This window comes from Strongylocentrotus purpuratus, unplaced genomic scaffold (genome assembly GCF_000002235.5).
Source record: "Strongylocentrotus purpuratus isolate Spur 01 unplaced genomic scaffold, Spur_5.0 spur5_scaffold_14, whole genome shotgun sequence".
Taxonomy (NCBI): Eukaryota; Metazoa; Echinodermata; class Echinoidea; order Camarodonta; family Strongylocentrotidae; genus Strongylocentrotus; species Strongylocentrotus purpuratus.
The window spans coordinates 1,628,726-1,644,375 of record NW_022145599.1 but is presented as its reverse complement, the minus strand read 5'-3'; the positions used below and the strand labels follow the sequence as shown (position 1 = coordinate 1,644,375).

Genomic DNA, 15,650 nt, shown 5'->3' with positions numbered 1-15,650 from the left:
TTTGTCAACAGGAATGGACCCTGCATACATTTAATATTATCACCCGTGACTGAAACCAACACACAATTAATATCACGGTATTAGTCTCTTTTTATTCCACCAAGCTAAATTTTGCTCCTTGCACAAATGCACTTCTCAACATGAAATATTTCACTAAATTTGTTTTGTTATTTTCGCTCAAAATTAATTCAGCCATGCTCACTCTTAATCACTTCAATTATATCTTATTTAACATCGAATACAATGCAGTTGCATGGGTTGTTCTTTTATTTTGTTAACTCGGCAGAGGCCACGGTCATGTTCAAGCATTTTCGCTTACGACATGTGGTCTCCTGCTTTTTCCTTTTGTATGAAACTTTTATTTTAACTAGAAACAAATTTTGTCAAACTTACATGCTATTCATCATATTTATTTGTATGTTTCTTTGTATTGATATGAAAAAGTGGAAATAAAACAAAACAAAACAAACAAACCCTCGGGGGGGGGGTACTCACATAAAACATACGGGGATGTGCCGCTCGATCTAATCGGTCACTTAATTTTACACCTACAATCCCTATATAAACATGGGTCCCGCTTTTAACAAAAATATCCCTAAACATGGGTCCGTTTTTTTTAAATTTCCTAAATTTTTGGGTGGTTGCATAGCAAACACCCGAAAATTGTGAAAAATGGGCTTTACTTCGAGAAAAATCCCCCAAATATGACCCTTTAAAATGGATAGAGTTTCTTCTTCTGATTAAGCCTGCCTCCTTCAATTGACTGAAAATTCTTGCAAACTATGTGCGTGTGTGTGTTTCGAGGCTTCAGCGGTCTACCCCCGTCCAAACCAAATCTGAGTACCCCCCTCCCGGGTTTTGGCCTCTTGACCACGTAACGATATTTAAAAAAAAACACCCTGCTTCAACTGGTGACCGGGAATTCCCCCAACCGCGCGCTCTCTACGACTACGTCATGTTCAGTTCACATAATGAACACAAAGCGATTCGACCTCCAAGCGGTCATTCTTTGTGACGCTATACATGTACGTGGTGCGTTCGATGTGCGCTGGTTAAAGTACATGTTACATGTCTTCATTGCGGATATCGGTAATGGGACAATAGGAGGACAAATATTATATGAAATTTCATATTTAAAGCAGTCAAATCACAAAGCAAAATGTCTAAAACGTCGTCCGTGCAGCCTCCCGCAGATTATGTCCACCGTGGAAGTTGGATGGTGAGTACACTGACAAAAGTGTGATTTTTAAGCCCAGTCAGCAGTGGCATACAGTACGCACGAACGTGAAACGAGTTTAATATTAATCAATGCAAAATTATTTGCGATATCATCATGTACCATGTGTACCGGTACACGAAGTTGCAATATATGAGAATGACTAAGCGTTGTTGCATGATCAAGCAATATTGATATCATGTGTGAAAACGTAGTGGATTCATATATTATCAATTAATTGATTGAATATGTGATGAAAAAAGGTGGTATGATGAGTATATGACTGAAAATAATGGTGAATGAGGAAGCCATAGCCCATACATATTAGATCTATTACATGATAATAAATATATGCACTCAAATCCACATGGCCAAAAGTTGTCAATTTGTCTCTTGTAAACAGCAATCTTCCTATCATTAAAAAAATGAAAATATTTCCAAATCAGGTTTCTAATATGTATGTGTTATTGTTATTAGGTGTACATCATACATATATGTTACAGTAATGGTTCTCAAATTTCAATATATAATTTTGCATCTATATCTGAATGTGTTCTGTTCCTGGGCCTGATCCTTGAACTTTGAAGTGGGATATTGGTGACCAATATCATTAATAAGTGTTAGCATGCAAGATAGAGTGTACAATTTTTTAATTGAGTCGCATAATATATCTGTTTCTCTGATATATGCATGTAATCCTTTTTTTTTACATTGTATTGGCCATTATACTGAGACTAGAGTCGCGTCTTTCTAAAGCAATGACACTACATGTATGAACAGCAATCATAGATGTATCAGCGCTACATAAGCGGCCATTACTATTTTTTTTTCATTACTCTGTGTGCTCTTTCATCATGTAGATTGAGAAAGTTGAGAAAGTTACAGAAGACCCTACTGCTACTGACGTTAGAGGTGTCGAAGGGTAAGTAATTACAGCTAGGTAATACACCATACATAGGAAAGGTGTTTTACTCTATTGTACTTTTTCTTTTCTCTCTCGATCTCTCTCTTAATTCTATTTCTTCCCCATCACCATTTCCCCTACATAACTTTCTTCCTTCTCAACTTTTCTCAGTTTTGTTCCGTTTTGCGCTTAATTTGCTCTCCATTCTTATCTTCCCATTTTCTCCTTTTCATATATCAATCTATCTCTTTTGTAAATATATTTCCCATGTGTAATCGTTTCTAGGCGTATAAGGTAATTTAGTTGTTAAGTTTTTTTTCTTCTTCAAAGTAATTAAAGCATTCAGGTATTATATTCTGTATATATATATATATATATATATATATATATATATATATATATACAGAATATAATACCTGAATGCTTTAATTACTTTGAAGAACAGAACATGATTGTACATAAGTAAATTTTCATAGCATTACTTTAGTTAAAGGTAAGTTTTGGTATGAGGTTTGGTTCAAATGAACATATTGGAAGCATATTTGCGATTTTATAATATTCAATGATCGTTGTCACGTTTGATATCGAGTCTAAAGTGATGAAATTGTAAATAATAAACTCTTTATGTTGTATAGCGCCCTCTCAAGACTGGTATTACTTTAGGTTTAAAACAATGTTTCTTGATTACAAGCAACCGATTTGCTATTCCTGTTTGGAAATTATATATCAGAACTGTATATTCTGAGATTTTCATGGTCACAGCTACCATGGAATGGCCTAAGGCGCTATTTGAAACATTTGAGATTTACCGGGAGCACCGGTAAAATTTTTATTATTCAATTTCTCGAAAGCAGAAGTGTTTTAAGTGCTAATTTTTCTATTGCTTATTATACATCCATAGGGGCATCCAAATAAATCAATATTTTAAAGAATTACTATCCATCCAATTATCAAAATTTCCCAAAACTTTGCATTACCTTTAAATGAAAAGAATTTTATGTTGAACATTAATAGTGCACTTCAAATTATGTTTGTTAATAATGATGGTAATGGTAATGGTTTTATTAAAAATTCATTTGCAGCCAGATGGCTGAATTGCAGAATTTTGTACATTGTAAAAACATACAAATTTATACAAACATAAATCGTATCAAGACATACCACACATTGAATGAATTTTCTAAATAAATCAGTGTATACATATATATATATATATATATATATATATATATATATATATATTCAAATTAATAAAATTAATAAAATTCGCTTAACAGCTAACAGTTGCTGAATGATATTCCACAATCATAGTGCTGGAGGGAAATATAGAAGAGAGGTAGGGGGATATTAGTGCAGACAGCACAGGAGATCCAGGAAAAGTGTGAGATACAGAAACACAGGGAGAGAAAGGGAGAGAGAAAGAGGTACAAAGCGAGAGATAGAGAGATATATTAGATAGCTTAGACAGATACCGAGATGTGATTGGTCCAAAGCTCGTCACATGATATCAATTGCGAGGATCCAAATTGTTATATTTTCCTGGTTGGTTATATTTTACCGGCCGGTGAAATGAATATATTTTTAATCAATGCATGTCGCCCTCTTGAGGAATGTATAATTTTTTTTTTTGTAATTTTTTTTTCTTCCCGAAAAATGCTTTTTTGGGTAATTTTTTTTTATAAATATTTTTTTACAAAAATTTTTAAAAAAAATTCGGGCAAAAAAAAAAAAAATCAAACCAAGGCTATCTAATATAACAGTTATTGACTGGCAGGGGGTATATATAACATTCTTTGGACCTGAAGGGAGTTATATTTTCCCTTGTGTCCATATTTTCCCTCAGCGCTGCGCGCTTCGGGAATATATAACCACTTGGGAAATATAATTCCCTTCAGCGGTCCAAATAATGTTATATTACACCCCCTGCCAGTCAATAACTGTATAATATAATAAAAGATAATGCAGAGGATGATAGTGTGTATCAGACATATCAAGAATAAGGTAAAAAGTACAATTTCGACAGAGAGAATACTGGTTGCAAAAATTAAAAAATTACATTTTAAATTTTCATTGGTGAGTTTATTATGGATAACATATCTAGTAAATTAAAAGGTAGGTATGCAATCAGATGAAATAAAATATGGTAATTTTAAGATTTTTCTTGTAATGTGGTAAGTATGTTTCAATCATTACAAAAGTTAACCATCATCTTGATTTACTTAATGATATTATCATTTTCATTTATCAATTATCAAGGTTGTACAACCGTCTTGGTAACAAAAAGTTATATACTATTTTAAATAAAATAAAATAATTCTACAGCACCTCTACCTCATCACTTTGGGGATTAGTTTACATGTTATACAAATGTGTACATTTTAAAGTGATCACTGCTGTGAATTTAGCAAGTCAATTAGGTAGGGAACTGGACCGTTACGAAATCGTTTGGTTTTACATTTGAACTGTTCTCTGGTATTTGATTTGCGTAGGCTTCTAATGTTCTTACAAGGAGGTATGAGGTAATTAGATACCTTCTTGTTTGAACAAATTGATAATCTGCTGTTCCTGTTACTTTAAAAAAAATCTTATGTACAAATGTTTGTGAAAGAAGAAACAAAATGAACTATGAAGTTGAACTATGAACTATTAAAATATTATCTCTATTAAGCGATTCATTGCAGTCTTACATGTATGTGATAAGAGTGTCAGAAAACAAGATATTTAAGTAGTTATTGAGTTATGGTAAGGCGCCTTGGATTAATTCGAGTGGCAGTAAACACGCGGCTTTATGCAACGCGGCCTAGTTTGCGTGAAAGCCACAATCGTCCGCACCCCTCCATTCAAAAGCCGGACGCGAAAATCCCGCGTATTGGTGCATACGTTTCAACGACTTAAGAACAGAACGCGACCTACTCATAGTGCTTTCAACCGATATCAGTCGACCGCCCTCTATAGTCTGCCATGTAACTCTCAAACTATGCAGGGGCCGCGGAAGCGGGTGGCTGGGTCTTACACGTTTTATGCTCAGACCTACCCCCCCCCCCTAGCTATATGAAATGAAAAGAATGTAACATAGTTACACAGGTAATAAACAAATTTAAAATAAGTGGGGAAGTGTGACGTCATCAATAATCTATGTTTTGAATTTCTCAATTTTTCTTAATTTTCTGAAAGAGCAACAAAAATAATGTCCTAATATTTATAACAATTGAATATGTGAAGTATTGGCTGAGATATGACCATCTGAATAAATATATTTCCTATGGGAACTCAGTGTTATTTGCTCTGGCTCCTAATGATTTTATCTCGGACATTCAACGTTGCCTTTGCCCAACTCCGCGCATTATACAGTAGTTTATTGAATAGACACCCTACCCAGTCCCCACCCCCCCCCCTTTTTCCCCTCTCCCCTCTTTATCAAACTCGCCTTTCATGCTATGGTAATACGTTGCGTTAACATTTTATGCGCCATTATGTTAGTGATTGTGATTGATTTTGAGCGAAAGAATGGTAATTAGATGGGGGAAAAGTATTAAACAGGAAAACAAGACACACAAAATCATATTGCCAGTTGAGGTTGACATAAAAGCAAGCGAAGGAAGATGGCTTTCATATTTAGAGTTCAGAAATAAACAATATGAGTGAGAGGGGTTGGAGAGACAGAAAGTTGGACGAAGTCTGTACTGTATTCATCATTATGATATTTGTCTCTCTAATCACCCCCCCCCCCCCCCCCGGGCTCTTTTTTTTTCTTTCTGTTCTGTTTGTTTATATATATATTTTCGCTTAAAGGTAAAGACCAGTAATGGTCATGCGATTGCATTGTGAAAGAAACGTTGTGGAATCGATCAGAAAAGGTCGATCATCTAGCATCTAGCATCTGCAAGGTTCTGGAATCATCAAAATGATAAGAAATTTGGCTCATTCTTCGTAAAGTTACAAGCACTATACACAGAAAGATGTATATGGGACTACCCTATCTCTCTCACCAGACCATGAGAGAAATAAATTTACCAAATATATGAATTAGTAGGCGGTTTCCCGGCAAATTTTTTATCATCATGTATTAGTCAAAACATATTCTTTCACATGATTGGTAATGAGAGCTTCCATTTCATTTTTTGAAATTGGGGCGTTGCCAATACTGGTCTTTACCTTTAAGTATAATTTCCGACGTATATTAACACCATCAATATAGCATAATGAACATTTTTTGTCATATCAGTTTGATGCAACAGAGAATTATATTCAAAAGTTTACTTCTGATAATTATTATTGTACTGTTATATTCTTCTCTCCGTTCATTTTAGCTTCTTCCGAATTTTTACGTTATATTTCTTAATCTCTTGATGAAATATAAACACCAGAAGCTAGTAGTTAGTGGTTGCAAACAAAACACTGCAACTGATGGGTTCGAAAATCAAAAACATGAATAGACTTCCTGCTTTTTCACTGCAGATCATAACAAAGCGAATGAAAATGGGCAGACCGTAGTTCAGATAATCCGGCTATTGTTTTTATCATTGGAATAATCCACCAGCTCCATTTTCTCACGCATACATGCCGGTGAATGGACTGTCGTTGTTGTTGTTGTTTTATTTAGGCAAGTCAGTCAGTTTATGACCATTATTGCCAAATAATATGAACAATTTTGTTTTAAATTCTAATTTACGTATGTGGGCAGGTCCAAGCTATTTGCTTTGTGACGTACGGGACATTCAGAGACTTTAAACAAGAAATAACAATGGATGACATTATTTATATGGCTATCTTTTGGTATGAGTCTGTGGCTATTATGGGCTAGTTCATTTGTGGAAAGTTTTAGTTCTGACCAATTCATAAATTAATTTTTAATGTAATTAATGTGATGCGTGACGTACGGGACCAGAGAATTTCTGACTTTTTCAAAAATAAGTTCATCATAAAAGTTCTCTGAATTTATTAAGTTATGAGGTTTATGGTAATGATATCTTAATTCATTATGGAATCAAGCATTAATCACAACTATTACCATATTTTTCTGACCTTTCGTTGTTATATGCACTCACATAATATGCGTGTATATTATGAATAATATATAAATAATATTTGTTTTTAAGATATATGATTATATATTACATTCCTTGGTCACGCTTTGCTTAAAATAGATTATGATTATGTCCATGATACGGACAGAATGAATTGAATGTGTATTTTCATTATATTATATTGCAAGCAAATGGCGGAATAGAAAACAATATGAAAGATGTAGATGGAAATGACATTGCCAGATATAGACAAAGAGAGACAGACAGACAGAGAGAGAGAGAGAGAAAGAGAGAGAAAGAGAGATGAGAGAGATAGAGAAAGAGAGAGAGAGAGAGTGAGAGAAAGTTAGACGCTTCATTATAATTGGCTGGTTGTTCAGATAATATTGTAAACAACTGATTGCATTTTTAAACAGGTCGTATTATTTTTAAACAACCCTTTTAATGAGATCACGATTCAACGTACTCCTAAATAAAAATAAAAATCTCTGTTGCATCAAAATAAAATTATACGTTCATTGTATGTTATTGACAGAAGTAATATACATCGGACATTATACCAAAGCACAAAAGGGTTATCTATAGAAGAAGGTGGACAACATTATAAGAGAAAGAATAACGATTTCTCTTTTATTTATACAAACATTAACAGCATAAATACCCTTACAAAAACAAAATAAATCTTGAAGAGAGAGAGACAAGAAAAATGTGAAAAGCACCCAACAAATAAAAATAAATAAATAATAGGATTCTAGAGCGGAAGATAATAGGGAAAATGTAATAGTTTGGTGGTATTGGCAAATGTTGACAATAATAGTTTGTAAGTAAATTAACAAAGTATATAAAATCAAAAACGACACAAAATATTTAAAAGATTTTAGAACTACCGTTATATAGAAGGATTATACGAAAAGAGTTATGTCTGAGGCCTACCTACATCTATGTTACGTAAGAGGAACAATGAACTTGGCCAAAGGTAGAGTTAGTTGTCATGGTTATAAACTCGAACAATAGAAGGGCGGATTATGAGGTACTAGGGTGATTGCCGTCATGAGATTTCTTCAGGGCGAGCGCGGATTACGCTGCTTCCAATGCAGAATGCGGATATAGAGGCAGACTGCACCCATAATGGGTGGCCAGTGAAGAAACAAAAGAGAGAGTGGGAAGAAAAGAGAGAGAAAGAGAAGAGAGGGAGGAAAAGAGATAAACAGGAGCAAGAGAAAAAAATTTCCTTGGAGAGGGCTTTATACCAAGTTCAAAGAAAAAAATAATATGTAAAACCTTCCGTAAAATGTGTTTTGCCTCTATGAGTTAAATGACAATGGAATAGCATAGTCCCCAAACAAGAATTCATGAATCAACACATTGGCTTTATGGCCAGCACGCAATTGTTTATACCGGCGAGAGAGAAAAAAACCCACTAGTCTTTATTTCCATTAATTGCTGGAGAATTAAATTTGAATGGGGCGCCCATAACCGGTGTGTCTAGATTGACACCTCCAAGTTACCTCCCCGAAAAAAATCTACTTTTTAAAAATTAATTCAGCTATATATACACAGAAAAAACGTAATTATTTAAAATGCTAACAGTTCATTACAATACAACAGCTTGTTGAATTTTTTAAACAGGTCTTATTACTTATAAACAACCTTTTTAAACGGTGTTTTTATTGTGCATAATAATCCGTTCCAAACATACAGAGTACAGTGCTAATTAGACATGAACTCAAGCTAAGCTAAATAACTTAGTTTAGCCGCAGAGGGAGCTAAACAAGTATGACAAATCTTTCAATGGTTGAAAAAATTTTGGCTTGAAAAGGACGTCACGGTGTTCGGACACACACAATGCATCTTCTCGTGGGCAAATCGTGCATCCGGGATTAACTCAATACGGCTTTGATGCATGCGCTCTCAGGTTAAAAAGCTGCAGCTTCTCGCACATGAGAATTAATCCAAGGCGCCTAATATTGTCACCAAAGAAAGCATGACGATTTCAGCATAAAACATGTATGCATGTACATGTAAGTAACATCAACAATAAGCGAGTTCACGGTTGCAGTCTGAGCATGAGCAGATAAAGGTCATTGCAGAACAAATTTTGAAATACACGGAGACGAAATACTGGATACATGCTCATGAAAGTTATGTAACATTATTCATTCATGCATGCACATTCAGTGCACTCCATGGTACACAGGTGGAAGTATTCTTTGAAAAGGGGGAACAAAGGCTATTAATATAGCACCTCCATCGCTGTAGGAGTGATTATTTCAAAATGTACAAAGTGGGACCTCTTCATGTGTTGAAGATCTGTGGATATTCGAGGTCATTGCAGTATGTTGCTAACCGTTAACTGGTCTATTACAACAGTGCAGACTCTTAACAAATATGTGAATAATACTTGTTTACGATTAGTTTATGCTTTCTCTAGTAATTCTCAAAATAACGGAGAATCTGAAGTACCGGTACCAGAAAAGAGTGAACTTCTGAAGAATGCCATGATTATTGAGTTTTTCTTATTCTGCTGTTGCTACCTACCCCCCCCCCCCCAACGAGAGAGGGCTTGCTGTATTCCTAAAGTAAATGATGGGGGAATATATATCCCCTTTCATGATACTCTTTGATGTACGGTACCTCTGCTGTATCTCTTTAGTACTCATGGAGTAAACCTCATTGTATCAATATCCATAAATATTATGATGAATTTTATCATACTTTGTGCAGGGCTGATTTTCAGCTGACTGATACAGGGGATATCTTCTGGAGCTTGCCTGCTGGTGTAACCACGAAGCCATACTTTGTCAAGAACTTTGACCTCTATGAGGTAAGGTCGGGTCAAGTAGCACCAAGGAAGTTCATTCAGTTGAATTACCAGAGCTACTTTACTTGTTTGTATGTTTGGCAAGGTCAAATTGCTTATGCAAAGCTTTAATGGTAATTGAATTGATGTACATGTAATTTGTAATGCAAATTCTGTTTCCTTTACTTATCAATTATTTTCTTCTAAACCGCTTAGGGACAATTTGCAATTTGCGGTATACAAATATCTTATTACCATTATTTACTATATCTTATATATTAAAGGTAAAGACCAGTATTGGTAACGCCCCAATTTCAAAAAATGAAATGGAAGCTCTCATTACCAATCATGTGAAAGAATATGTTTTGACTAATACATGATGATAAAAAATTTGCCGGGAAACCGCCTACTAATTCATATATTTGGTAAATTTATTTCTCTCATGGTCGTGTGAGAGAGATAGGGTAGTCCCATATACATCTTTCTGTGTATAGTGCTTGTAACTTTACGAAGAATGGGCCAAATTTCTTATCATTTTGATGATTCCAGAACCTTGCAGATGCTAGATGCTAGATGATCAACCTTTTCTGATCGATTCCACAACGTTTCTTTCACAATGCAATCGCATGACCATTACTGGTCTTTACCTTTAAACACTTTTATGCAATTACCAAGCAATGACATTTTGTTTTTGTATAGTGGCTTTTTTTACATGCTCGGGTCCTTTTCATCAATGAATATTATGAATCTAGTATAAATGTGAACTTAACTATCAAAGCTTGTCCAAACTGCCTTTTTTCCACGAATGTACGACTTACACATAATGTGTCTGTTCCTGTCGCAGTATTTGTAAAAATCATTACATGTTCTCTTGATATCAATTTTTTTTTTACAGGTTATTGGAGCCAAGTTTCATGCAATCAAGTTCATTGGTAGCCGCAGTGGAGACAAGATTGTATTCTTTGTAAGTTGTCCTTTTTTTCTTCCTTTTTTTGTTGTTTCGTCGTCAATATAATGATCTGTTGTGGTAGGTGAGAAGAACGGAAGAAAGAAATGTGTTACATGAACACTCTGTATCAGGTCAATCATTTTCCTTTTATTAAAATGATTCAAGATAAATGAATCTCTGGGATACGTGAAAATCTTAATGGAGATTTGGTGCAACTACTGTACAACATCTCTTAATTATTTGATGTGTCATGATTTTTTTTGAAAATGAGCTTTGCATTCTTGCAATTGTTAAAAACTTTTCTATTCCCCGTCCAGTCTTGTGCCAGTAGAAACACTAATTCCATTTCTTATGTATGTGTGTATGATTGTCTTTCAGGCTTCTCAGAAGAGCCCAAACACTCTACAGCTAAAGTATGAGAATGAATTTGTCTTCCATTGTGAGAAGGTAAATTCTTCCTTTTGAAGCCTTATTTTTTAAAGCAGACTTTTATCAATCAGGTGGGATCATTTTAAGTCTCTTATTCCTGATAAGAATCCTTGGTAGAGGTATCAATGGGCAATACAATGCATTTTTCAGTTTCAGTTTCAGTTTCAGTTTCAGTTTCAGTTTTATTTTTCATTTCCAACAGAACAGAAATTTTGACAAAAAATCAGATATACAATTCAATATTCAATAATATAATACATTTTACATGGGTTAAAGTTATGAAATAGAAAGTATACATAAATTTCCAGGATAACGTTTTTTTTAAAGGTTTTTAAAGATCGAGGAGGCGAGTTGGCTTAGTCGGTAAAGTGTCCGTCTGTCGGACCAAAGATCCCGGATTCGACTACCACCCAGGCGGATGACTGAAGCCTGCAGTGTGTGTTAATGTGCCCCTTCCCTTGTTCATAGACGCAGGTTATGTCAAGTGGAAAACACTCCGTCCCTCGGATAGGACGTTAAATGGAGGCCCCGTGCAGAGTAGAGTCACTACCTTTGCACGTTAAGAACCCACTGCACTATTCGTATAAGAGTAGGGGGAAACCCCGGTGTAGTGGTCCACCTGCACACACCCCCAGTATAGTACAATAATACTCTGTAAAGATGTCTGTACTCAAAAGGAAGAAGAAGAAGAAATGGAGGGATCACCTGAAAAGTAGAGCTTGTAAAACGTGGATCCCTCAAAATAATGACACACATGATTTTTTGTAACATGTAAATAGATTGACTTGAAAAAAACAAAAAAACATATACTCTCTCTCTTAGGTATGGAAGATTGAGCAAGCCATTCTGGAGCCATACAGTCTCCTCAGAGCTTACAAGGATGGCTTATTCACTGATATGGAAATCAAGGCGGACACTGCCAGGCCTGTGAGTATGACCTCCTGTAACGAGCCTGTTGACTGAGTACTGAGTTCTATATTTCTCTATATACTCTATATTTAAACCTTCTGGTTCCAGTAGGGAAAGGGTTAAGATTGTTCAGAAAGCTCAATGATGTGTAATTGTTGATCATCTGTTTTTCCTAAGTGATTCTAAGAACCTGGTGGAACTAACCATAAGTTCTATCACATGAAACCTATTGTTCGCCGATTGAACTGGCTACCCATGAGGCCTAAAATAAAAACTTGTTGTATTGCCCTTTAGGTGCCACAACATGGGTTTTCAATTGAATGTTTCTTTTTTCTTTTTTTCCCCGCCCTCTTTTGGCTGATATTTCTAAGTTTTTAATGCTTTAATACATGTGTTTCAGCGTCATCATTCCATTCATATCTTTTTTAGGATTTTGAAACTAGGGCAGAAGACAAGTGAGAATTTGAGAATAATTTGATATTATGCATTTATATCCCATTTAAACAAACAAAATGCATATTTTTTTATTCATTAATAACAAATAATTTTTAAAAAAAGATTAAAAAAAAAAAAACTTTTCTAAAATGCCGACCGTAGATTTTCAGATTTTTGGGTTGGTCGCAAAGGGTAATACAACAAGTTCTTATTTTAGGCCTGAGGTCAGGGGTCGCTAGAAAATGCTTCTTCTCACCTTCAAGTGCATTCACCCTCTGGTTCCTCCCTACCTATCTGAACTCATAACTATCAGGCAACCATTCCGTTAGTCCCTTTGCTTCTCTTAAGAAGCTGAAGAGTGATGAAATCATTCATACATGACTTGACCTAAGGAGGCGCAATAGCTCAGTCAGTAGAGCAGTGGTCTCGCAATCCGGTGACCCGGGTTCGATACCAAGACGATGCGTTAGTGCCCTTTGGTAAGGCATTAATCCTCACTACAAGGTCTTTCGGAGAGGACTTAAAGCCGTTGGCCGTCTGGTTGCTTACTTACAAGCATTAATGCTTTCTTAGCAGTCGGGTAAAATAACCATCACATCAATCTACTATTCAATGTAATACAGCTAGTATATAACCTATCAATGTTCTGCTTTCTTTCTATCTAGTTTGTTGTGCACAAGATCATCCTGAAATCTACCTGTCCTCAGTTAGGATGGGATATGAGCCCCGCCCCTCTCAGCGGCACCCCTGAGGTGGTTCTGTCGGCCATCATTCATTTCCTCTACACTGAGTGCCTCCCAGATACCATAGATGAGGATTCTGCTAGGAAGGTCTTGGAGGTAGCAGGGAAGCTGCCTGGCTTTGAGAGACTGGCAAACCTGTGCCAGCTATACCTGCACAATTCAGAGGTCAAGAATCGTGAGTTTGTTTGTTTGATTTTATTTCTGCGTTCAAAAAGATACAAATTGAAATTCAAAGTACAAAAATTCGAACAATAACAAATACAATTAATAAAATGTTTCCAAAAGTAAATGAATAGAAAATCATGTACAATTATATCATACAATAAACATGTATGAAGCATACAAATAAGATAAGAAATATATAGTAAATATTTTCCAATAAATTAGAGAGATAATTTAGAACGCAGGAGACCACCATCGTGAGCGGTTAGGCTGGAGATGGATGGCGGCCTCATTAAAAAAAAAAGAATTGGCGACATAACTCTCTTGGGAAAACTGAATGATCAAGTGGGTGCAATGCAAGTGCAGGTGCAGAAAGAAGAGATCCGATGGGTGGTAGATGTTAAGGTAAGACTGGCAAGCATGTGCCAGCCATACCTGCATAATTCAGCTGTCAGTATAAAGTAGGGGTTGGGATAGGAGGAGGGGATTAAGAGGAGGAGGGGACTGAGAAAGGGGTAACTGAGAGGTTACAGGAGGGGGGGGGGGGGGGGTGAAAAGACGGAAGAGGGAAGAGTTCATGTAACATAAATAAGCGAGGGAGAGATGAAGAGAGAGGGGTAGATCTATGTTGAGATGAACAGATCAATACATCTAATGAGTAAACAGAAAACAATATATTTAAGTGATTAATATCTCCTCTTCAGAGATCATCAACCTTGTGGATGACATCCATGTCTGCGGTGATCGTCTGATCCAGCTCTTCAGTAGCAAGAGCACAGAGGGCTCCAGCGCCAAGGAGAACATCATGCTGGAACCTCCTAAGTTCTCCTATGCTGTCAGACAGTCTATAAAGGAGGGAGCAGTTGGTAAGATCTCATAACCTTTCACCCCTTTTGCAGGGCTCCACACAGACTCTTAGGCCCAAATTCACAGCGGAGGTTTTCATTACCATAACCCATGGTCTAAAGTTAGCGCTAAATAAGCATGACACTGTCAGAGGTACAATATTAGACGGGCGCAAGGCAAGGTACTCTTATTTTGCGCTAATTTTTAAACTATGGGTTATGTAATTGAGGATTTAAACCATGGGTTAAGTTGAACCTCCTTTGTGAATTCGGGCCTTTTTTTTTTTTTTTTTTTTTTTTGGGGGGGGGGGGGGGGGGTCTGGATTTTCAAATTCATGGGCCTATTTGTATTGAGCCCTATGTAGAACTTCTAAAATTGTAGAGGATCTAGACGTAGATGTTGGGCGCCTCTTAGTGTCCAGCCCTGCCATCTGATAGCTTGATCATTTACCTACATGTAGGGTATCCATCCAGGGTAGTGTTTCACAAAAACTAAGATTGACTTTAAGTTGGACTTAACTATGGCAGGCTGTTCATGCCACTGTTTGCTCTCATTGTTTACTGGTATTGGTCTCTCAAGGGACGTACAAATTATAGTCACTAATCTACAGAATGTATTATTGAAGGAAAAAATATCATCTAAAGATCATAATTGAGAGACCAATAGTGAGAGCGACCAGTGGCATGAATGGCCTGCAATAGTTCAAGTCCGACTTAGTAGATATTAGTCAAATGTATTGATATTTATTGATAAGCTGTACTAGCATCAATCGATAAGCTTATTCATTGATAAGCTGTAAGATTTTCTGAATACAGTTTTGCTGTAGTTGGGTTTTACAGAGACAGGATAGGAAGTGGTTGTCCATGGTCATATGATTACCAAGGTAGACTTTGTAAGTCAAAAGGTTTGAAGATCATGAGTATGTGTGATTTGTTCAACAAGAAAAGACAACTTTCATATAAAAAGTATCACTTGAAAGCTTATGACTATTTGTCACTCAAGTTTTTCGCACAGTGAATAGTACAACTGATGTACTTGAGAATCTCTCTTCCTTACAGCTGGTATGAAGGTTGTCATGATCTGTGATCTGTTCAATAAGAGGAAGGCAGAGATGTCGAAAAAAGAGAGACACGATGTCATGGAATATGTCAAGACCAGGTGAGTAAATTCAGATCTTGAATAGCCCCTTCCCCAAGAGAATGAGAAGGGGTGAGGCCTGGACAAGTATGA

At 36.0% G+C, this 15,650-nt stretch overlaps 1 protein-coding gene across 3 annotated transcripts in view; it reads left to right on the top strand.

The window, feature by feature from the left end:
* The first annotated feature begins 1,001 nt into the window (after window positions 1–1,001).
* LOC100892203 overlaps window positions 1,002–15,650 on the top strand; it is a 31,813-nt gene continuing 17,164 nt past the window's right edge. For 2 of the 3 annotated variants that reach the window (XR_004063874.1, XM_030983941.1), the window contains exons 1-9: window positions 1,003–1,219; window positions 2,077–2,138; window positions 9,872–9,971; window positions 10,843–10,911; window positions 11,275–11,343; window positions 12,148–12,252; window positions 13,335–13,587; window positions 14,279–14,440; window positions 15,479–15,578. Coding sequence is in view for 2 of the 3 variants with exons in the window: in XM_030983941.1 (XP_030839801.1) it covers window positions 1,160–1,219; window positions 2,077–2,138; window positions 9,872–9,971; window positions 10,843–10,911; window positions 11,275–11,343; window positions 12,148–12,252; window positions 13,335–13,587; window positions 14,279–14,440; window positions 15,479–15,578 (980 nt within the window). In the remaining variant the exon portion in view is untranslated. Of the gene's footprint in view, window positions 1,220–2,076; window positions 2,139–9,871; window positions 9,972–10,842; window positions 10,912–11,274; window positions 11,344–12,147; window positions 12,253–13,334; window positions 13,588–14,278; window positions 14,441–15,478; window positions 15,579–15,650 lie in introns of all 3 variants that reach the window. The other variant, XM_030983942.1, reaches the window with a different exon arrangement.